The sequence below is a fragment of the Pholcus phalangioides genome, unplaced genomic scaffold, assembly GCF_987345545.1.
Source record: "Pholcus phalangioides strain wild (caught in Gottingen) unplaced genomic scaffold, Ppha-v1.0 ptg000020l_1, whole genome shotgun sequence".
NCBI lineage: Eukaryota > Metazoa > Arthropoda > Arachnida > Araneae > Pholcidae > Pholcus > Pholcus phalangioides.
This window is the reverse complement of record NW_028301613.1, coordinates 4,906,569-4,930,709: the sequence shown is the minus strand read 5'-3', so window position 1 is coordinate 4,930,709 and position 24,141 is coordinate 4,906,569. Positions and strand designations below refer to the sequence as shown.

The 24,141-nt window shown below is 41.2% G+C and overlaps 1 protein-coding gene across 3 annotated transcripts in view; it reads right to left on the bottom strand.

Annotated features, from left to right (window-relative positions):
* The window catches only part of LOC149070811 (ras-related protein Rab-33A-like), a 44,487-nt gene extending 20,730 nt beyond the window's left edge, over positions 1-23,757 (bottom strand). For 2 of the 3 annotated variants that reach the window (XM_089248486.1, XM_089248485.1), the window contains exons 1-2: positions 23,636-23,757; positions 17,311-17,517 (exon numbers count right to left, since the gene is read on the bottom strand). Coding sequence is in view for 2 of the 3 variants with exons in the window: in XM_089248485.1 (XP_089104611.1) it covers positions 17,311-17,505 (195 nt within the window). In the remaining variant the exon portion in view is untranslated. Of the gene's footprint in view, positions 1-94; positions 586-17,310; positions 17,518-23,635 lie in introns of those variants that run through there. The other variant, XM_089248488.1, reaches the window with a different exon arrangement.
* Between the last annotated feature and the right edge of the window lie 384 nt (positions 23,758-24,141).

Sequence of the window (24,141 nt, the reverse complement as noted above, 5' to 3'; positions counted from 1 at the left end):
TTACATTTAGTCCAGTTGTCCTGAGAGGGCACACGGCGAAACAAACGGAAAGCTCGTTTTTTTCGATAAGAGCAATGCGCCCTTCTTTATCCAACTTGAGCTAAGGTTGTTTCTTCCGGTACACAGAGTACCTAGCTGAGTTGACAATGGAAACAACATGATTGTAAATGTTGTCGAAATCATTAGTAGTGGGGATGACAGAGAGACCTGCCATTACCGCTGATCATTTAATATAACGGAATTCCTGAGAGATGAATTGTCTATTCAAGGAGACGGAAATCTTAATTGGCAAATGATCACTATTGAATAATGAGTCACAGGGAGACCTAATAATATATCTATAAAGACCTGGGCTACAGAAACATAAGTCAAAATAAGATTGTGAGTCCTTGCTATAAAAGGTGGGGCAAAAAGGAGGAACTAGACAAAGGTTACGATTGAGATACCAGTTAAATAACATAGTACCTGCAGGAGATGCAAAATGTCCTCCCCAATTTGAATGATGACTGTTGGAATCTCCGATTATGATAAAATTCCCAGAGATGTATGAGAAAATATTGTCGATAGCAGCGATATTGAAAACACCTGGAGGAAAATAAAAATTAACAACATACATAGAAAAATTGTTTAGAAAAACTTGATCATAATTTCAAAAAAAGGATCAGAAATTTTCCATATCAAGGATGAAGAAAGAGATGAATTCACCGCGGTCACTAAACCACCACCTGGGAGAAGTTGATCATTTCTAAAAATCTGAAAACCAGCAAGAAAAAAATGGTCCTCCGGTTCCAGAAAAGTCTCCTGTAAACATATCATAGTTTAAACAAAAATTTCTGATAAAGGTTGATTTGGACTTGATGCCTCGGACATTCCATTGAAGAATTTTAAAATTCATATTATTCATAGTTTTTTTTTGGAAAGGATTAACTAGAAAAGTATATTTAACTGAAGAGAGGGAAAAAGCATCAATTCACAGTAAAAAAAAAAGAAATAAATGAAAAAAAATCACACACACACACATATATATATATTTTTTGAGAAAGAAAAAGGAAATATCAAGCGAGAAAAACAACAATAGGAAAGGGAGGGAAAAAAAATCCAACCAAACTCGATTTTATCACAAAAATGAGAGAACATCTGAACTTCTGTCAGCTCTTAATGAGGTAAAGAAAAACCATTATCAAACTCGATAACAGTGAGAAAGGAAAAAAGATCAAGCGAAAAATAAATTTAAGCGAGAGGGGGAAAAAAGGGGGGGGGGAGGAGACAAAAAATGAAATACAACACAACGGTTCCAACATTTGAGGCAGAGTCATTTTTCAGCCTCTTAGCTAAGCGTCTTTGCTTAGCCCTTTCCACAGGAGAAATATAGAAAATGTTCGACTCAGGATCTTGAGAAAAGTTGTAACGTATCGGGATCCGATCCCTCTACGTTAATGGTGATCTTGTCGTTATGTGGGAAATTCCTTCTTATTTTAGACCCCAGGGACCTCTCAGTTACCGGAAACCACCCGAGGACCCGCTGGCAAACCGGTAAGGGCCAGAATGTTCGCTTAGTTCGGCTGGTGGGGTCTTTCGGCTGTCGAACGAGAACGGGCCAGAGGTCGGGCTACTGATGTCCCACATAAATTAATTTCCCTCATGACGACGATGCCGCTATTTTCGTGGAGGGGTTTGATCCAGAATATGTATAGTTGGGCGAGGCTTAAGGGTTTGCCCAGTTAATTTTATTTTCATTGAAGAACCTCCCGGGGGAGTTGTTACAAGTCTCGTTGTACGGAAAATATAGTGTTGTACTCACTTATTTTCGGCGGGGGGCTGCAGACCTCCGTCGGAACAATTCAATTCTTATTGTCTTGTTGGTAATGTTTACATAATCGGGAGAGTCTGATCAGCTCTCCGGATTGTGTCATGTTGCCAGATTCCAATGTAATAATTAAATTGTAATGTTTATAATAGTGACGCATGAATATGTAAATCCGATATTTTTGTTGAGGCGAAAAGGCCTTGCGAGGACATGTGGTCCCAAACTTCTTGTAAAATGGGAGTATAAATTCCTCCCTCTTTGTCTCTCACATCGCGTTCGTCTAATCTTGTTCTATTCAACTGAAGCCCTCTAGTAGGACGGTTCACCGTCTTGCTACCGTATCCATTGGCCTTAGGCTGAATTGTTAAAATGCAATAATCTACATTATTTGAATCTGTTTTCCGGCAGGTCCGGAATCAAAAATATAAAATAATCTTCACAGTCAAAGTTCTTCATTGCTGATCGAGGTGGTCCGGCCCTCAACCGAGAGGCCCCCCGGAGCTGATCAAGGTGGTTCGGCCCTCAACCGAGAGGCCCCCCGGAGCTGAGCAAGGTGGTCCGGCCCTCAACCGAGAGGCCCCCAGGAACTGATCAAGGTGTTCCGGTTCTCAACCGAGAAAACTCCTCTGATATTTACGGGAAAGGCTAACAACATCGGATGACCGATCACTGTACAAGTTGACTGTTGATGATCATCAATTGGTGAGCCAGTATCTTTACTGTTAACGTCAAATAGAGGGCTCCACGTTATACTAATCCATTGTTAAAATTGACTAACCCTATAATTAATTTGAATGAATAATAATATTTCATGCGAAAGTTTGTTGCAATCATTTTCCACTTGTCGTTTGCCACTTTATTGCTGGATATTTCGAACCGGGCAAGCAACTCCCATAAGGGACGTTGCAAAGTCACAATCATCATTGTGCTCAGGGGGCAAAGGTTGATTGAAGATAGCAGTCGAAGAACCAGAAGTGTCCATATTCACATTCGAATTAAGTGGCGGTATTATATTCATCTTATGTACAGCTAGGTTGACCGAATTGGCAATTTCGGGAATCAACACTCTGATAGAGTCATTCAGCGATTCCCGAAGACTTATTTTCAGATCTTTAAGCACAATTTTTTTAATGGCAGACACTTCCGCTTGGACCAGGGAACTGATCTCAGCCTTGAGAGCACTAAAGTCAGATGACATGGAAATGCTGGTCCGAGCAGCATATGAAGAGAAATTAATTTTACATCTTGCACGAGCTACGTTTATTGAAACATGATGTTCGGCTCTATATTGATATGCTTTTGACTCCAAGACATAAGCAGGGCACTGACAATCAGAAGCAAGATGAGTAGAAGCCTTACAGTTAATGCAGGAGATAAGGTTTTGTGGTTATGATTTTGGCCACATGGTTTGCAGACTTGAGTTGTCAGTCTACAAAACTTTGAGCAGTGGAAGTAGCTCCAGCACCGGAGGCATTGATTAGGACGCTCAATAAATTTACGTGGCCGAAATATCAAGAACCATAATTTTATTTCCGGCGGAATGTTCCTACCAAGGATCGTAACCAGAACAGTTTGTAAGGGAGTTCTTTCTTTTACAAACCTTCGAATACCGATGACCTGTAACCCCTCAGATTGCAGCTCTTCCGTAATTTCCACTACTGCAATATCACACGGAATATTTAGTAGAAATTTGGAGGTAATCGAATCCTTCCGAAGGAACGATTTAACGGGAATATTCAAAATATTTTCTTTTTTTATAATCTCTTTCGCAGTGTGAATATTTTCCTTAGAAATTAGCAATTCTCCAGCGTGCGTAAATCAAATCTCAGAGATGTGTTTAGGATCTGAGATCTTTGTGCAAATATCTTTTTTCAGGCTCAACGGCCTGGATCTGGGAATAATTTCTGTACCCGAAAACTTGAAAGTTAACAAAATGCTAGGGGACTCACCAATACTGCCCATGATGTCTTCATCAGTTAACGGCACATTCCAATTATGAATTGTAGACGAAACTTTGTCTGCACTGCCCGCTGGCTGTGTATCTATTAGAACAGCCATAGCTGCACATTTGAAGGAGTCAAGCTAGACCCCAGAAACAGGCAAGGCCCTAACCAAGAGCCTTGACCTAATGAACTTCACTTCAGGAACTTAAATAAAAATATTACTGAAAATTCACCAAATAAAGAAAACTGTACTTAAAGGGGGAAACACTAAAAAAAAAATTAAGAAAAAAAAAATTAAGTAAAGGGTAAGGCACAAATGCAGAACGAGGGGGGCGTAACACCAAACCACGCGTTCCAAGCCAAAACTTCAAACGACTATCGTCTCTCGTGATGCCTGATGAAAGAAACAACTTCTTGATTAGGGAAAACCATAAAGCGATGGTCTTGACACCAAAAAGGTGGCATTTTTGGACCTATACGATTGATTTGAGCAGAAGCACCCAGAGCCGTCATTTCAACTTTTTCCAGGGGGGGGGGGAAGGGCAAAGACATATGCTCAATGTATGTATGTATGTATGTGTATATATATATATATATATATATCATTTTTAGTGTATTTTCAAAAGTCAAGGGGGGGGGGGACCATTGTCCATCCTTGGACAATGGTGGCATACAATGCAAGTTCCCGGGTGAATTTGCTTCACAAATTATCCACAGGTCTGGTCTAGAGCAGTGCTTCTCAACCGCCGGGTCGCAGGTCGGGCCCTGGCATGAGTTAAACTAGGCAGTGAGCGATTTGTCTTTTCATTCTACCCCCCCCCCCCCCTTTACTTTCCGTTAGTCGTGTGTATGACCGGACGTTCCACTTGAAAAAATAAATTAAGACCAGGCCGCAGACTTCAAAAGATTGAGAACCACAAATTTTTGAGTGTGTGTGAAAATAAGAGTGACCAAGAGAGGAACCAAGTCAGTGAAAGATGAAAAAAATGCCCTTAGAATGCAAGGGACTGGCTTAGACAGCGTAAGCATGAGAGTAACCTAAAGAGCAAGGACCCAGATAAATGAAAAACCAAAACAGTAACTTAGAGAGCAAGGGACCAAGTCAGTGAATGACAAAAGCCTGATTCATTAAAACCTTTTCCGGGAGGAGCAAAGAAAATGTACTCAATGTATGTATATATATTAGAGATGTGAGGTGAGAATATTTTCCAGAGAATAGACCTATTCCCCTGGATGTAAAAATTGGAGAATAATCGAGAATATTCATTTTTATTTTAAATAATTTAATTTTTTTTAATAATTTTGTTTATATTGTGAAATATAAATCAGTTTTTATTGCCTGAAACATTTACAACAAAACAATTTTTGGTATAATCACCCCCAATGACAACTTTAGTTTGAGAATATTCTCCAGGTCCATGATGAGAGGTTTTAAAAGTTTGGTTATAAAGATTTTAGAAACCTTTAGATTAAAACCTTAAAAAATTATTTTAAAATTAGATAAATTTTCAGAGATAAGTTCAAAACAAAAGAAATTAACCAAAGAAATTAAACCAAAGTTGTATGATGAAGGAAGCTATTCTTATATAATCACCTTCATTCTAAGATATACAACTACAGCTGTAGAACTGTTGTTTTCTTCAATGCACATACAGTTAAATTCTGTATCATATTTCTTTAAAAGTTGTGCAATTCAGCCCTGTTGGCTTAATTTTCTTGCTTTCAAACTTTAATATTGTGGTCTACAAACTTCAATATATTCCCATCTTCTTGACGGGAAGAGAGACGGTGACAGAGAATATTCTCTCAAAGGACTACTATTATAAATTACTAGAGAATATTCTTATCGAAAATAATAATTATTCTCAAGTTATTTATCGAGATTATTTATTATAATACATGTTATTACATATATTCTTGATAATACTCTCTGAAAAGATTTCGGTAACTGAAGAATATTCTCATCAAGGAGAATATTCTCTGGAAGGACTATTATTAATAACTTCAGAATAATTCTTATTTTCTATAAGAATATTCCCAGTAATTTATGAAAGTAGTCCTCCCAGAGAATATTCTCAAGGATATTATATGTAACTACACTGCTGGCCACCCAAATTGCAACACCAAGAAAGACAAGAGATATCGCAACAATATTTATTTTGTAGATAACATGTTGACCAAGCATCAAATGATTATATTTATAGACTTCTGTGAAGTGTGGTTCCTGCCAAAATCAGTAGCCAGAGTAGCCGCCATTGTTGGAGATCACCGCTGCCACACGCCTCGGCATTGATTCAAAGAGACTTTGGATGTGTTCTTGGGGTACAGCAGACCAAGCAGCTTCCACGCGTTGCCAAAGTTGATCTGGTGTGGCAGCTGGGGATGTAATCTGGATCAATCGTTGAGCAACCATGGACCACATGTTTTCCATCGGCGGAAGATCCGGAGAGCGAGCTGGCCAGGGAAGCAATTCAATCTGGCGATTGACGAAGAACCTTTGGACAATGCGTGCCACGTGTGGTAGCGCATTATCCTGTTGAAATATGGCTGTGGGCAAGCCCTGAAGGTAAGGAAGGACAACTGGCTCCAACACCTCGGAGATGTAGCGCTGGCTTTTTAAAGTACCGGCAATGCGTACTAGAGGAGTGCGAGAGTGATATCCAATACCGCCCCATACCACAATACCCAGTGCAGGACCAGTGTGGCGGTGCATAACGCAGCTGTTCAGCATCCTCTCTCCACGGTGTCTCCAGACTCGAATCCGACCATCGTGGTGTTGCAGACAGAAGCGTGACTCGTCAGTAAAGACAATTTCATTCCATTGTGCCGTCCACATCCTTCTTTCATCGCACCATTGGCGGCGGAGACGTCTGTGGTTCTGCGTCAAGGGTAGACGAAGCAATGGACGTCTTGCGGACAGACCACTCTGCTGTAAACGGCGTCGAATGGTACGCGCAGACACTGCATGATACGGTACAGACTGAATGTGCTGTGCTATGGTTCGTGATGTGGCTGAGCGATCCGTCACTGCCATACGCACAATACGCCTGTCATCACGTGAAGTGGTGCACTGAGGTGGATGCGATCGAACACGTCGGTCCGTCGTACCCTCCTGCATCCAACGATCACATATCCGCATTACAGTTGTTTGGTTTCGTCCAGCACGACTACCGATTTCCCTGAAAGATAATCCACAATCTCGGTAGGCCACTATCCTTCCTCTGTCGAACTCGGATACTTGATCAAAAGATGATCGCTGTTTTCTACGAGGCATAATTGATCGTTTTTTTGAAAAAACCACAAGAAAAACACAATTGCCGTACTTCAAATCGTCGAAATCTCCAAGCCTTAAATAGCGCTTTGAAGTGGCGCCACAGGCGCGCGTGATGTGCGTCTGCGCTGAAATTATAATCATTTGCATATCTCACCTCCGCTAATGCATGTTGTAAATTTCATATTATTTGCATGCTTCCTTCAGGGTGTTGCATTTACGGTGGCCAGCAGTGTATATTATACACTGGTGAAATAAATTAAGAGAATTTACATATCTTATCGAATTTCATGAAAAGAATTGAATTGAATGTAAAACCACTGCTTCTAGACAAAAATGCAAATCTTGTACACCAAATACGTAAGCGTACACATGTGTGTAGGCGGAGCCAGTAGAGAAACAGGCTTTATAAGCGCGCGTAAGTTAAGACGCATTTCGTTCGCTAGCACATCTCGGCGAATTTCTTGGCGTTATTTTGCAGCAATAGGTTAATTTCAAATTATAACAGTAAAAATGAGTAACCACCAACGTTTAGATGATGGAATGAGGTGGCGAATTGTGGGGAAGGCTAGAAGCAGGCCAATCTCAAGTCTAGATTTGTAGTTTTGAGATTTGTAGATTTGAGTTCAATTCAAGGCCCAGCGTCGTGTGTAACTTATGGAAACAGTTCCAGGATACCGGATCCATCGAGAGAAAGCCTGGGTAAGGTCGCCCAAGAGCCACGACAGCCAGAGAAGATCGCCATTTGTCGATTATAACGAGGTGTAACAGGAGTGCTACAGCTTCTCAGCTCTCTCGTGACTTGTATGCAGCCACAGGAACCAGTGTATCAAGGATGACTGTTTCCAAAAGACTTCCTGAGAGAGGGTTGTTTGCAAGGAGACCTGCTTTTTGCGTCCCGCTCACTTCTATGGACAGGAGAATCAGTTTATCATGCTGCATAGAGATTGGAGTATGGATCAATGGGTAACCGTTCTCTTCACTGATGAGCCCCGTTTCAGCCTAAGCACTGATTCTCGCTATACATTCATATGGAGAGAACCAGGGACCCGCTACCTACCCTCCAATGTAAGCAAAATCGACCATTATGGTGGATGGTTTAATGGTCTGGGCAGGCATCATGTTGGATGGCCGCACACATCTCCATGTCTTTGAAAGAGGCACCGTGACTGGTGTGAGGTATAGGGATGAGGTCTTGAAGCCCTATGTTCGCCTTTTCAGGGGTGCAATTGACCCTGAGTTCATTTTAATGGACGATAACGCGAGGCCACATAGAGCTCTTCTGCTCGACGATTTTCTAGAGAGTGAGGAAATTTGCCGGATGGATTGGCCAGCCAGATCTCCAGACCTTAACCCTATAGAGCATGTCTGGGACGCTCTGGGGAGGGCAATTTTTTGTTTATTCTGCAACCGCTGTTTCATACCTTCCAACTCCAACGAGTGTTACGCACGATCATGCATGTGTATTACACACACAATTATTGAATGGTTATTTGTTTTGTATTGCATCAATGTATGACCATATCAAATTTCATTAAAATCAGTACAGTAGTTCTAGAGATAATCAACCAAGTCTGCAAATTCTCTTAATTTCTTACACCAGTGTAAATAACAGGAGAATATTCGCATCAAGAACTTATAAGAATATTTTCAAGTTATTTATAATAGTAATCATACCAGAGAATTTTACTTCTCTAATATATACACACCATTTTTAGTGTATTTTCAAAAGCCGGGGGCAACGCCCCCTCTGATCCCCCCCCCCCAAATGACAGGCCTGTGGTGTAAGCATGAGAATGACCTAGAGCACTAGGCACCAGGTCACTGAAAGACCAAAAGAGCAACCTGGAGATCGAGGACCCAGGTAAGTGGAAAACCAAAACAGTAACCTAGTGAGCAAGAGAGTACCAGGTCAGTAAACAATGAAAAGAATAAAACTACAGACAGAGGGATGACATCATTGAAAGACCAAAAGAGTGATCTAGAGAACGAGGGACCAGGTCTGAGTTACCTAGAGAGCAAAGAGGCCCAGGTCATTAAAACACTAAAAGAACGACCAAGAGAGCAAGACCTATAGAGTCTGTAAGCATGAGAAAAATGCAGAGAGCAATTCAATTCGCCAATAATAGCCCCGGAAAATCGTCTAGGGACAATTTAATGCTGAATCCCTTTCGGGGGGCTTATGCGGGTTTTTTTATTGTTTATGAAAAATATTTACAATGCAAGACAAAGAAAATATGTACATGATATATACATTTATACATTAAGATATTATGCCGCTATGTAAACTAACTTTTTTTTTTTTTGCACATCCATTCAAAGTCCTGGTCACAGTTTGTCCCAGAGGTCTCTTGGGCCGTGACGTGGCCACTCACTTATTGTTCTCTGTGCTGTGTGGCTGCCTGTGCTGCCAGTCTGCTGGATTTTCCCGTAATCTGCTCTGGTTTAGTCGTCTGGTGGCCTGTCTATCCTTCTCCTGAACAGTTTCTCGATACCCTCTTTTTCGAGGTAGCGCATGAGATTCCTAAGAGTTTGTGATTATTTTTCGAGCCGGCTCATCCTTCTATATCCCTCCTTCACCAGCCCTTGCCTTGGTTTGATTAGGTGGAAGTCTTTTGTGTAAGGGCAGCTGGTGGCATAGTGAAGTGGTGTGCCGACTTCTCCGCATACACATTTGTTAGATATTTTGAACCTCTCGAGGTAGCTGGGGAATGGTCCATGACCAGTAAAGAAAATGGTTTTCTCTCGTGACCATCCCACAACCTTCCATCCAACTCGAGGTAGGATATCACGAATCAGTCTGCCTGGGTGTTCAGGATCGTCCCAGTCCTCCTGCCACATTTGTATTAAGTGGCTTTTGAGAAGTCTTTTGGCATGGGAAGGGAGAAGCTTAATTGATTTTGTGCTCTGAACAGATTTAGTGGTTTTCTTGGCGAGCTTATCTGCCAACTCATTGCCATGGATACCTGAATGACCTCGCACCCAGTGCAGGCTGACATTTCTGTTGGTGGTCAGACAGTTACGAATCTGTCTGGCATTGTGGTGTCATGTGAGTGGGTCTCTTACTGCTTCCAGGCCAGCTCTGCTATCTGTGTAGATCCTTATTCTGTCCTCTGTTTTTATGGCTTGTGTAAGGTTCAGGAGAAAAGAGGTTGGAAAAAGGCCGAGGAGAAACAGGAGTCGCGAGAGAGAGAAACGAGAACGAGTTGAGACATTCGAAAAAGAGAAGTAGTGTAAAAGTTTGTACCGAAGAGACAGGATGGTTTCGTGGAGGTGTTGGATAATAAATTAAATAAAGTGTTGTTTTCTTCCTTTTGGGAGTCTAGAATCCAGTTATTTCGCCCTGGAATCGTAGTGGAGGTACAGCCGAGGACCTACGACCGATAAGAAGAAGAGGGGAACTTTACTGGCGCAGTCGACAGGATGTGGTCGTAGCTTCAACGACTCAAGATTGCGAGCTGAATTCGAAGAAGAGTGTCCTAGCGACGGTGGAACCACCCGGTTCGTATAGAAGGATAGTAGCAGCGTCAAGCACCCACGCTGTGTTTTTTTTTTTCGTGAAGTCAACCCGACTACCGGTGCTGAGAGGGGCAATCCTGCCCAGGCAAAAAAGGAGCAAGTGTTGTACGGCGGTATCGAGACGATAAATAAAGATGGCGTATTTGGCAAAGGGGAACAAGGAGGATCTGGAGACCATGGCCGCCAACTTGGGGTTAGAAGTCCGACTGGAGTTCAACTTAATGCAACTAGTGAGTACCATACAGGAAAGTGAACTGTACAACGAAGCGACGTGCAGAGAGATGCTGAAAACGATCATAGGCAATAGGAAAGAAAGAGAAGAGATGGAGGAGAGGCGTAGAGAGAAAGAGATGGAGATGGAGGAGAGGAGTAGAGAGAAGGAGATGGAGGAGAGGCGTAGAGAGAAGGAGATGGAGGAGAGGCGTAGAGAGAAGGAGATGGAGGAGAGGCGTAGAGAGAAAGAGATGGAGATGGAGGAGAGGCGTAGAGAGAAGGAGATGGAGGAGCGGCGTAGAGAGAAGGAGATGGAACATGAACTCGAAAGACTGAGGATCGAGACAGGAGCCATAAGAGAGGAGAATAATCAAGCTGGGCGCGGCAGAACCCCCAGCCGGGATTTCCAGAACATGATGCAAAAGTTCAGAATGGAAGAAGACATAAGTCTGTACCTGGCGCTGTTCGAGCGGCAAGCTCGTCGCGCGGCCCTGGCACGGGAAGATTGGTTAGCTGAGCTCTTGGGACTTCTACCCTACGAGATGAACCAGTTAATTGCCCGCGAGCCGAAAGAGCAAGTACAGGACTATAATCAAGTTACGGAATTGTTATTGCGGAGATTCAAACTCACCCCAGAGAAGTTCCGACAGATGTTTTCTTCGTGCCACAAGAATCAAGAGGGCACCTGGAGAGATTTCTACCACGAACTGTGTACCTATTTTGATGGATGGACGGAGGCTTTGGGGGTCACGACGTTTGAGCAACTAAGAGATTTAATCATCACCGATCAAATGAAAAAACGCGTCCCAGCAGATTTTAAAGAACACTATCTGGACGAATGGAGTGATATGGTGTCACCAAGTGAGCTATCGGAGAAACTAGATAGATTCGATGATGTGAAGAGGACTCTGAAGACACCCTTTCCTAGTGACAGGACGAGAACCCCAAGACCGGTTCATCAAAATCCGAGATGGAAAGCCAGCGGAAACCAGAGGCTTCAGGGTGAGTCCCTCACACCTAAGGCGACGATGGGTTCGAATTCCAGAGAGAGAGCTGCAGTCACTTGTTACGCGTGTGGAGCAGAAGGCCATATAGCAAGGTTTTGTTCTGCAAGAGGCCAGCAGGAGCCATTGAGTCGGGCCCAGGTGAACTCTGTCCAGACAGAAGAGGGGGACACGATTGAAGAAACCACAGTTCTAACAGCACATATCACGGTGCCGGCAGCTGGTGTTGGGGCGGACATTGACACACCGCAGACCGTGAGTTTGAAATGTGGTCAGAAGACAATAAGAGGCGTAGTTGATTCTGGGACCCAGATCTCAGTCGTTAGATCTGATTTGGTTGAGATCGACGACAGTGAAGGCGAGGGGAGAATAAGGATCAAGTCCGCATTTGGCGAAAGTGAGATAGCCCCTCTCAAAATATGTATGATGAAGATCAGCGACGGCAAACACGGATACGTGCCAATTACTTGCGCAGTGTCGAGTCGCTTGATAAATGAAATGTTAATATGTCCGACGGCATACGACGCACTCTTGGAAAATGTACCAGTTCCAAGTCCGATCAATGAGCCGAGCCGTAGGGACGGTGTGTGTACTTCATCTGCCGATGACAAACAGAAGGCCAACAACGGCAATAACAACGATTTTTGCATACCTAACGAAGAACTTGAAGAGAGGATCATATCCCAAGTCGAGAGCTACTTCACCAACTTCAACATCATGAAGAACAACTTTCCGCTGAAACAAATCCAGAGAAACAAGGAGGGCTACATCAGCCTGAGGTTGGTCTCATCTTTCAGGAAGGTCAAGACTCTGACCAAGGACTGGAGGGTCGTCCGGCACTGTCTCAGGAACTCGAACAAATTCCAAGTCAACGGAGGAGGCACTAAAGGGCGCTGTATTGTGCCCGTACCGGCTTGCGAGACCAGATGCGCTAAAATGACCCCGGTCTGCAACATGCCGTCCGAGGGAATGACACCCGAGTCAGTGTCGCAGTTTATATCAGAACACGGAGAAGTCGTCGACGTGGCAGTCGTCAATCGAGGATCCAAGATACCATATGTCAGTACGAGGCGCTGTCCCTACGTCAACGGGAACATCATGAAGAAGACGCTCGCCCTCGTCAAGTGCAAGACCAATCGGGACGCGTCCGCATCCGAGGGCAAGGCCTCGCAGCTCAAGGAGATGAACTCGAAACGATACGACGATGGTCATGCTGTCAACAGGAGGAGATCGGCAACGAACCAGTTCCCGGCTAGGCAGGAAACGTCCAAGCAATCGGACTGGCGATTGTTTTCGTGTCCATTTGCCAAAGGAATCAACAGAGCTACGAACCGGCAGTCGAAGACCGAGAAAACCAGAAGCCAACCGGCTAAATCTTCAATCGTCAACAACGGCGTACCCAGGAATCAGGGCAGGGAAAGGTCATCCTTCTCTTGTGCCGGTGGTGACCACCACCCCATAAACTCTTGGATGAACAACCGTTATTTGCCATTCAAGGGAGGTATGGCCGCCGCCAAAGTAGCTGCTACTGCACGGTACAACACTCGCCTACCGGATAGCGTCATGCGTTGGCCTGGGGGTCCCGAAAGGGTGATACGCAAGATAATGCCGACGCCCTGTCACAGTAGCAGTGAGAAACCGAGTTATGCTCTTGAAGCATCATCATCATTTAAAAATGATGGATGTGCTTTTCGATGATGGGACGTGTAAGGTTCAGGAGAAAAGAGGTTGGAAAAAGGCCGAGGAGAAACAGGAGTCGCGAGAGAGAGAAACGAGAACGAGTTGAGACATTCGAAAAAGAGAAGTAGTGTAAAAGTTTGTACCGAAGAGACAGGACGGTTTCGTGGAGGTGTTGGATAATAAATTAAATAAAGTGTTGTTTTCTTCCTTTTGGGAGTCTAGAATCCAGTTATTTCGCCCTGGAATCATAGTGGAGGTACAGCCGAGGACCTACGACCGATAAGAAGAAGAGGGGAACTTTACTGCTTGCTCTTTAGCCATTTTGAGAGCCCACAGCTCCACTTGAAAGATACTGCAACTGTCCTGCAGATTCGCGGCCCATTGATTGGTAGTGATTGGGTTGGGAGACATCTGTGTAAATTGCTTTGCCTTTGGGGTCCACAAGTTGCTCATCAGTTGTTATCTGGGCATTGATGGGCTCACTGGCAGGGTGTTGGGTTCATCCTATCACATTTCTTTCATAATTGGTTGAGTCAAGATGTATTCCTGTGGACGTGATGTTTCTTCCCAGCCTTGTGAGTCTGGCTGATTTTGAAAGGAATTGCGTGATCAAGGCCAATGGAGGAGTACCTGCCAACACCTGCATTGCTATGGTAGTCGTCATGCGGTAACATCTAGTGATGTACAGGAGAAATCCTCTTTGTGCAGAATTCAGCATGAGCTGCGTTCTAACCGTCATAGAGGAACCCCATGCGGCTGCTCCATATGTAATTATCTTGACCGCAACTTGTGTATTGAGAATCCTTTGGTATTTTGTTTTGAGGCTGCACTGCAGTCCCACTGCATTCGCTGTAGGGTCCTCATTGCCTTTGCCTTTTGCTCCTTCATGTGTGCTAAAAAATTTAGTTTGCCATCGATGGTTAGGCCTACACTTGAGGGTAGCTGTATTTCAAATTGGGTCGTCATTCAGTTTGATGGTAGGACGTACCAGTACTTATCTGCAGCAATTTCTAAGTCATACTCTGTTAACCAATCACTGACTATCTTCATCGCAGTCGCCCCATGAGCCGTCACGCCATTAATTTTCGGGGCTGATAAAAGGAGGAGGACATCATCTGCATACGCTTGTATTCTCACTCCTTCCAGCCAATTGCATTTGAGCAGTTGATCTGCCACCAAGTTCCATAGCATGGGGCCCGAGCATGACCCCTGCGGGCAGCCTCTGGTCTGGTGATGAGAGACAAACTGTCCTTGTGTCTCCATGCCTACAACTCTGTCCAACAGATTTTCCAGAGTTGCTGTAATTTCATGTGGCGCCGGAATCGATTTTAGGAGCTTTCTGAGAATGGGGAATCTCAGAGAATTAAATGCTCCTTTTATGTCCAGGGACACGTGCCACATAGCGGTTGCTTCTTTTTGCCGCATCAATGGCGTCCAGCAGGTCACAGAGTGCTTCTTCCGTGGAGCGGCCCATGCGAAAGCCATATTGGTGCTGGTGTAAAAAGTTCACTTTGTCGAGGTGATACTTGAGACGTTGCACCAGAATTCGCACCAGAATCTTGCCCATGTGTGGCAGCAATGTGATGGGCCGGAACGAGTCAGGGTTGTCGGGGGATCTGCCATTCTTAAGGAACATTAACACTTGTCTCGTTGTAAAAGCCGCTGGCACTGAATTCAGTCTGAGGCATTTGTTGTATAGGGCATCGAGGATATCTGGAAATTTTTCGTGTATAATGGTCAGCATGGGGATCGTAATTTTGTCTGGCCCTGGCAAATTTTTCTTGCCTGTTTTTGCTAGTGCTCTCCCAATTTTGTTTTTAGTAATGCTAGGTTCCGGATTGTCATTGGTTGCTCTGTGAGAAACATTTCCATCTTTGTTAGATATATATTCAGCCAGATCTGCACTCTCATCTATTGAGTATAGTGTATGTAGTTGGGCCTCTACTGCTTCGAGGATCGTTTTGTTCCCATCACCTAGAAGTAGCACTTGCGGGAAGAACGTGGACTTTCTCACAGTAGCCTTGTAGACAGCGCCAAATGGGTTGACTGCGCTATGACAAAATGCACACCATGCGTCCGTTTTTGATGCTGTCATTTGTTTGGTGTAAATGGCCTTCTGCTTCTTATATTTGGTTTGGGCTTCTGCCTTGTTCGCATCAGCTGATTTCTCCCATCTTTTGTGTAGGGCCCTTAGTTTTCTCCTCTCTTCTGCCAGCTTAGGTGACCACCACTTCACCTCTGTATTAGTCTGTCTGTGTTGGGATTGTAGTGTTCTTTCACCAATTAACTTCAACGTCTGCATGAGAGAGGTAGTGGTATGCTCCAGTTGCTCAATGTTGTTGCAATTTGATATTTTGTCCAGCCAGTCTGTGGCTTGCTTCCCGAACTTATTAGCAAATATTTTCAGTCTTCTCTGCGAGGAACTAAACTTTACTTCCACCAGAGGGACGTCATTGAGATACTTGTGGCTGCTCTCTGTGACCTCTTCCCCTACCTGCCAATTAGTTGGGCTCTCCTGTCTCGTATTCATTAATGAGAGGTCTGACCATCCTTTTGAGTCCTCGAGCTGATATCTTCCCTTCCTCACAGATTGAGTGAGAGAGGGGGGTCGTTGTAGCCAGCTTGTCTTCCTTCGTGGTCCTTCTTTGTCTATGCTCATGGTGTATTCTTCTCTCTTAAGCCGGTGGAAATAAAATGGTGGAAGAACATTTAAAAATGTTATGAAATCTAAACAGCTTGATCTAGAGACAAAAATCTTTAAAATGGATTAGCGCCTTTTTCCGAGTCTTTGGATATGCTACACTACTAGTGATTGAGAACATCAGAAATTTAGGATGGGGAAGTATATCTATTTCCCTAAGGGGTTACTCTGTAAAAAATATAAAACGGAAGACTTACCCCATTATTCATCAGTGGATTTCCATTTCCGTTCATCCAATACGATTCATTAATCCATGATTATCCAATAGAGGCGAGGATGACATATAACTGTCAAATAAAAATATCGCTTGTATCCCATGTTGAAAAGGTCCACACCCGAATACACACTCACAAAAATGTTGCTTTCTGTTCCTTGAAATCAGTCCTGTACGTCAAAATAGCGTGGTCAAAATTATCCAGAATATGCACCGTGAATTACACACGACAAAAGCAGAACTTGGGTTTTTGCTAACAGTTGATTTTGACAGCAGCTGTCGCACTCTCCAGGCAGACTTGGCCGTCAACCAAGCACATACGCACGGCAGGGGAAATGAATGCAGAGAGCAAGGGACCATCATAAAAAGACCAAAAATGAGCTAGGGACCAGGTATGTGAGTGACCTAAAGAAAGATAGAGTAACCTAAAGAGCCAGGGACCCAGGGATAAAGTCAATGAAAAACCAAAAAAGTGACCTAGAGAGCAAGGGACCAGGTCAGTATGTGATCAAAAGACTGACCTAGAGAATGGGTAAGCATGAGAGTGCGTAAACAAAGAGCCATGGACCAGGTCATTCAAAGACCAAAACAGAAACCTAGAAAGCGAGGGACCAGGTCAGTGGAAGCTCAAAAGAGTTACTAAGAAAGTGTGCAAGTGTGGAGTGACAAATAGAGTAGTTTAGCGACCAAGGTATATTTTCAGAGGGGGCTTCAAGGGACTTAGCTGGATATAGCCCAGGACAACAAATTATTAGAATGAGTGGGCAACAAAATTACTGAGTATGGTTCGACACTTCTGGCACAAAAAGAAGATAAGATAAAAAGCCTTCTCGGACTCCTTTGAAGGTTCTTATGTTCAGCCTCTGAAAAATATTTCAGTCGTTCATTTGGACAGATAATATTAATAACTGTTGTATCCTCCCCTTTACAAAATTTCCCAAATTGATTTTTTACTTACCTTCACATCAATCCCATCAACCTTGACAATCTTCTCACGGAAATCAATACTGAGAGTGTTCTGAACAAACTTGGGAAAATGGTAGTCACAGTACTTGATCAATAGGCAAGTCTTCCCAACGTTTGCCGGGCCAAGTATGATGACCTTGAACTTTGTCTCACTTTCATTCGATTCAGCCTTGGTTTTCGGTCCCATTTCTCACTGCACCTAGAAATACAAATTTATAATTTAGAGCAGGGTTTGATGAATCTCGGACTTGAAACAAATCGGTGGCTAAAGATAACTGAATCAAGTTCTGGGGGAAGGGACAAAATTTTCTAAATTTTTGTTGCGTGTTGATCTAGGTGACAAGGATGCACAAAAAGTCCTCTGAAAAAAATTTGGCAGCTAAGATGCCATAAAGAGAGTTCGCTGCCAAAATCCAAGGTTCCCCCCTTTTGGAGTCTTTTGATTGCCAAACATCTTCAAGATTATAGAAATAAAAGATTGGTGCAAAACAAAATTAATGCAGTAGCTCTCGATTATAACAATCATGTTCAATTCACCCATTTTGATACTTCTTCAAACAAGTTGGCTTCTACAAAGGCTTCGAAAGCTGGCTTATGTGAAGATAAAGCCAGGAAAGAAAATTCAACTGGCTTTGCGGGGAAAGCCAGTTGACTTGCCTTATCTTCGCATTAACCAGTTGTTGGAACCTCTGAAGTAATAGCGGAGAGTGACATCATCTTCAGATAAACCACCATCTGGGGACAGTGTCAGAAATTGTGAGCTCTTGCCTGAGTTAATCCTGACTGTCCGTGTATGGCCCCAATTCAGCACACACACGAGCTCTAAGGGTAGAGGATTCTGTGACTTTGTAGTCTGGTGGTCTAGAGCGCTCACTCGGGAAGTGAGAGAATGTAGGTTCATTTTTCCACAATGGCATATTGCATTTTCTTTCCTGGGTTTATCTTCATATCAGCCAGCAGGCAAAAGCTTCGAAGTAATAGCAAAGAGCAGCGCCATCTTAAGGCACGGCCCGGGGACCTCAAGAAAAAAAGGCCTCACAAAAATGAGATCTGGTTGAGATTTTTGAGAATTTGCCTGGTAGGGCCTCAGAAAAATGATTTGGCCCGGGGGCCCATGATACTCTTAAGACGGCACTGGCGGAGAGTAACATCATCTTCGGATAAGTCGCCAACTGGAGGCAGTATCAGAGATTGTGAGCTTTGGCCCAAATTAGGTCTGGCTATTCACATACAACCCTGTTTAGGCAACACCTCCTACAGATAGAAGGCTTCTGCACGGGTTGTCAAGTTCATCTTTAACATCATGAGAGTAAACGTGTTTTACATCATCTTTCATTGAATTTAAATATAATTTGTCTCTATAGATCTCATTCATTCACAGTTAACTATTTTGTCAATGAATTAAATCAATTTTTACATAAATTTAGATATAAAAATATCTTATTTATTGGAGATATTAATATTGATTTATTAGCTCCAACACATAATACTAATTCCGAATATATTGGCACTCTAAGAAATCATGGATTTTTACCTCTAATCTGTCATATAACAAGACCTTCATCTAATACTTGTATTGATCACATCTTTCTGCGCAACTCTAACTGCCTAACTAATATCTCTAATCATTTATTCATCTAATTCATCTGTTTTTTTAACGGATATTACTGATCATTATCCTATCTTATGTAAACTTTCTTATACTGTGAATAACTCTAATAAGCCATCCCCCAATCTTTCTAACAAAAAATGCAAAGTTGTTGATTATAGTGGCATTTCATCTTATTTAGATAATTATAAATTTACTCTTCAGCATAAGCTTGCCCATTCTCGGTTTGGTGAATTTATATATTATCTCGAGAATATAATCAACGGCTTTACAAAATATATCACAACTAAGCCTACACAACAGAAAGCTGCTTTTAAACCTTGGATTTCACCAGAACTCAAGTTCTATATTAAGACTGAAGAAAAACTTTACTTAAAATCTAAAAAATATCCATTTGATATTCGGATACAAACAGCTTACCGTAGTATTACATCATTTGTCAAATCAAAAATAAAACTAGCCAAATACACTTATTTTCAAAATCAGTTCTTTAATTGCAATTCACCTATCAAATGTTGGAAATTTTTTAATAAAATATTACGAACAAACGAAAACCCTGTCACGTTGCCTTCAGGTACTAATATGATTCGAATAGCAAATGAATTCAATGCACATTTTATAAACATTTCTTCTCTATCTCACCCAATATCTGATGACTTCAAAAACTATATCTCTAATAACAGCAATTCCATCTTTATTTACCCAACTACACCTGATGAAGTAGTAAAGATCATAAATAATTTATCTAACAAAGTTTCGAGTACTGACCTAATTAATTCTAAAATGTCTACCGGGTGACACTATTGTGCTCCTGGCCGACTTGATTAACAATTGCATTGTAAATGGTGTTTTCCCAGATTCACTTAAATCAGCTACTGTTTTCCCAATATTTAAATCAGGTGATAAAAATGATTTTAACAATTTTAGACCAATCTCTATTCTGTCTTCTATCTCCAAGATCTTTGAAACTATATTAAAAACTAGAGTCCATTCATTTTTATCTAACCATAATTTTTATTCTGAAAATCAATATGGGTTCCTCGTAAATAAAAACACTGAATCTGCCATCCTTAAATTAACTTCCTCTGTTGTACATAATCTTGATGCATCAAGAAAGACTTGCAGTTTTTCTAGATATAAGAAAAGCATTTGATAGCATAAATCATGACATCCTTCTCCATAAACTTGAAAAACTTGGTATTAGAAGTAATGCACTTAATCTTTTTAAATCTTATTTACACAATAGAACACAATCTGTTAAATGTATTACAAGCATTAGTGATCCCATGAACATAATAAAAGGTATTCCTCAGGGCTCAGTACTCTGCCTACTTCTTTTTACTATTTTCATTAATGATTTTTGTAAACTTCATATTGAAGGTGAAATAATTGCGTTCGTGGATGACACGGTTCTTCTCTTTTCTGCTTCTGATTACCAATCTCTCCAAAATACTGTTAATAATGATCTCCTAAAAGTAAGAAATTGGTTCCGCGCTAACAACCTCCTAATTAACGTTACTAAAACCAAGTTTATTAATTTTTCTTTAATTCCTACTAACCAATCTGGCGTGAGTATCACTTTCCATGATATCAACTGCAACAGTGATTTTTCTTGCACTTGTCAAGATCTAGAGCAAGTCAGTACAATAAAATATTTAGGTTTGCATATTGACCAAGATATGAAATGGAAATCGCATATTAAATATTTATTTAGATTTATGCTTTACAAATTTTATTACTTAAAACAATGTTCAACCAACACCTTTTTATTAACACTTTACTATGCTTTTTTTCCATTCCCATTTAATGTACGGTCTTCTTGCTTGGGGCAGCGACTACCTTACTAATCTTCAACCAATAATTTCTATTCAAAATAGAATTTTACGGTTTATTATTAATGATTATCACTCGCCTACATTTGCCCTTTATAACCGCCTACAAATATTACCCCTTCGCCATCTTTATTTTTACAAATCACTATTGCTCATTCACAAAAATCAGTTTTCCTTCCACCTTAATACCACTCGCTCGTCCTCAAGAATAAATAGTACTTACACTCTACCACTAATACACAAAACAATAGCTAGAAAACACTTTACATATATTATTCCAAAGTTCTATAATTCACTTTCTTTAAATTTCGATACAAATGTCTCTCTGCCAACCTACAAAAAATTAATTAAATCCCATCTCTTATCTGAGACTAACATAGAAAAACACTTTTGAACTTTTTTTTTTTAATTATGGTGTATATATATTTAATTTGTTTTTTTGTCCTCTGAACTTATTTGTGTGTATATATGTGTATATATATATTTTTTTTCTCTTCACCTTGAGCTTACACATCCTCAGCACTTTTCTTTTTTTTTTTTACCTTGTAAATTTTTCCTCCATGGTTAATTACTCAAAACACCACCACCATAGTTGTCACTGTTTAATTATATATCTTGTTAATTCCCCCCCCCTTTTTTCCTTTCCTATAAGTATTCTATTGTGTATCATTTTCACTCTGGCTCCTTGGGTATAGCTCCTTCAATTGTATACGTACTTTTTATGCTTGAATAAAAAAAAAAATCTGATAAGACTACTTAGCCACGTTTTGAAAACCACAGCATCTGTTTAGTTTCTTATTATGCCATTAGAATCTTCTAGGTTAGATCACAAACACTGCATGGTGATTGGACGTGGAGACAGAGCTCTCCAACTCTGTGCCCGATCATTTCTTTTCTGCACAACGATGATACTAGCATGTGCAGTGAAATTTTTTCCCCTGAATATTCTGAGTGTGAGGATAGACTACTTGCTTGATCTCCCGAGTAGTGTGTGGAGGCCTCCTGTATACCTCTGTATAAAAAATTTCATTCAAATACATAAATTAAAAATTGTACATTCCTTAACATTTCACTTCTCTTGCAGGAGAGGTTGTTGAGATCATTAACAAAGACATTAAAGTGAACTTTTTTTCATGGTTCGTGCTGGGAAGCAAAGTGTAAATCACTTCAAATGGCCAGTTAAAAGAGATTGCCTTGGGATTTCTGAAGCAAATATCATTTCATAGATATCAGCCCCTACCCGATATCATCTAGACATTTCGCTTTTTCTGAAAGTTTTAAAATTGACAAGAGCTTACAAAAATAAGTTTTTTTTTTTTTAAATGTTCATTTTATACATTATTTATTAATGTGCAATTTTAATTTTTCTGTACCAAATTACAAAAACTAATAAATTTGTTTATAAAATAAATATATGTGTAATTATTAGACATGGGTCATTGCCATGGTTCTGGCTGTCATTACCATGGTCGAAAATGTCATTTCCATGTCCAAGTAGAAAATTAATAAATTAATTATGGCTGTAATTAAGGCAGACAATCTCTGCCGGTAATTTTTTTCATGATTGCAGACATGGATAATTGCATTGACATAAAAAAAATCAGGAATTAAAACAATAAAATTAAAATTTTTTTTTAAAGCCAAAAATTACAATTATCTGAGAATGACCCATATAAGAGCAGAATGTATTACAGAATTGTATGCACCCTTTATGTCTAGAGAAACTAAAATTCCAATCTCTTTAGATTTGAAAGTATTGACAATATTGCACTTTAAATCATTTAACAAATTTTGTGTCCCAGATTTAGATTTAAAAACATGTGTATTTGAAGGGAACAGTTTGTATTTCAACGATATCCAGTTCAATCGAATAAAACAATGCGTTCAAAAATCTTCATAATTGTGTTTGTGAGAGCAACTGGTCGATATGGTGAAGGGCGAGTGGGTGTCTTGTTGGGTTTGAGAAGAAAGATTATCTTTCCCAGTTTCCAATCCAAAGGAATGGTGCCCGATGACCAAATCTCATTAAGTTCAGAATTGAGGAATTTTAGATGATTATCTGGAATTAATGAATAGGCCTTTTCGAATGTGGCGATTTAATAATTGCTGGCTTCAATTCAGAACTTTGTATTGGAGAATTCATATCTGTAGCAAAGTTCTGACAAGTCTTTATGGATATAAGGTTTGATAAGGGTTTGCTGTAAGAGAGAGTCCCAATTTATTTATAAGGATCACTGATGACTGTATTGTTACTATGGAATAACAAATTATCATCTTCATATACTTTGGAGTGAATAACTTTTGGATAGGTATGTGTATGAATTGACATCATCGTGCCCCCCCCCCCCTAGACTTCCAAGTCTATCTCCACCTATGTATAAACTGGAAAACCGTGGCCTGTGGAAACACCTTCCGACGTTGCTCGAGCGTTTTGCAGATGTTCTCTCCACTTCTTGTGCGTTTTCTTTTCTTTCCCTTCAAACCGGAGCAAGCAGACGACAGAGTAGCTGATGCCAAGGCCATATACTATAATATAGCCGACGTGATCTGATGCGCCACGCTAGGAAAACACAAAACGCGTAGCGTAATTATGTAAAACTTTTCTGCCGGCGCAAAATGGTCTAATTCGGTTCACGCTGCGCAACAAACCTATTCCTAGGAAAAACCCGGCTTAACCAATACCTTCTAAAGCAGAAGGTACTTGCTCTAGAAGGTGTTGGCTTAACGCTGGTACCACATATGTTAGACACGATAGGCCCGTGTCTTTCTATTTATATTCCTTAACTTGATAATTGTTAGAACGAAAATACAAATTCACAAAACAAAATGAATTCAATCACGAAGAGCAAACACAGCACGTCCGTTTATGAACTCACCGTCGCACGACGCCTCGTCATAAATTTACAAGAAATTGTAAATATCTACATACAATCAAAGTCGTTGTTTTAACAGGGTTTTTGGCTATCGCTATACCAACGAAAATTAAAGTTTTCAACTAGTGGTGTTGCCACTCAGGATAAATAATGAATTGAGTTGCAATGAAAATAATTTTTTGTAGAACACCCATACGAGCACTTGCGTCTACCACTGAGCTATCAGTAAAGTTTACAGTCTACGGCAGACCCAAAACCAGCAACCAATGAAAAAGCAGCATTTTATGACGTCAGTAAATAGGGCGTGGAGAAGGTTTTTTCCTCTCATCTTCACTCAAAGCCGCTTGAAAGATAAGCGTATCCACTCAATGTTAAAGAATGGCCGCGGAATTGATAGCAGCGCCATCTGAACTGCGGAAGGAGAAACTTTCGGACTGATGGGCGTGGCACCCACGCCCCCTTGCTTTCGCTATCCGATTTCATCCTTGACATTTTATTATTGAAGTCTA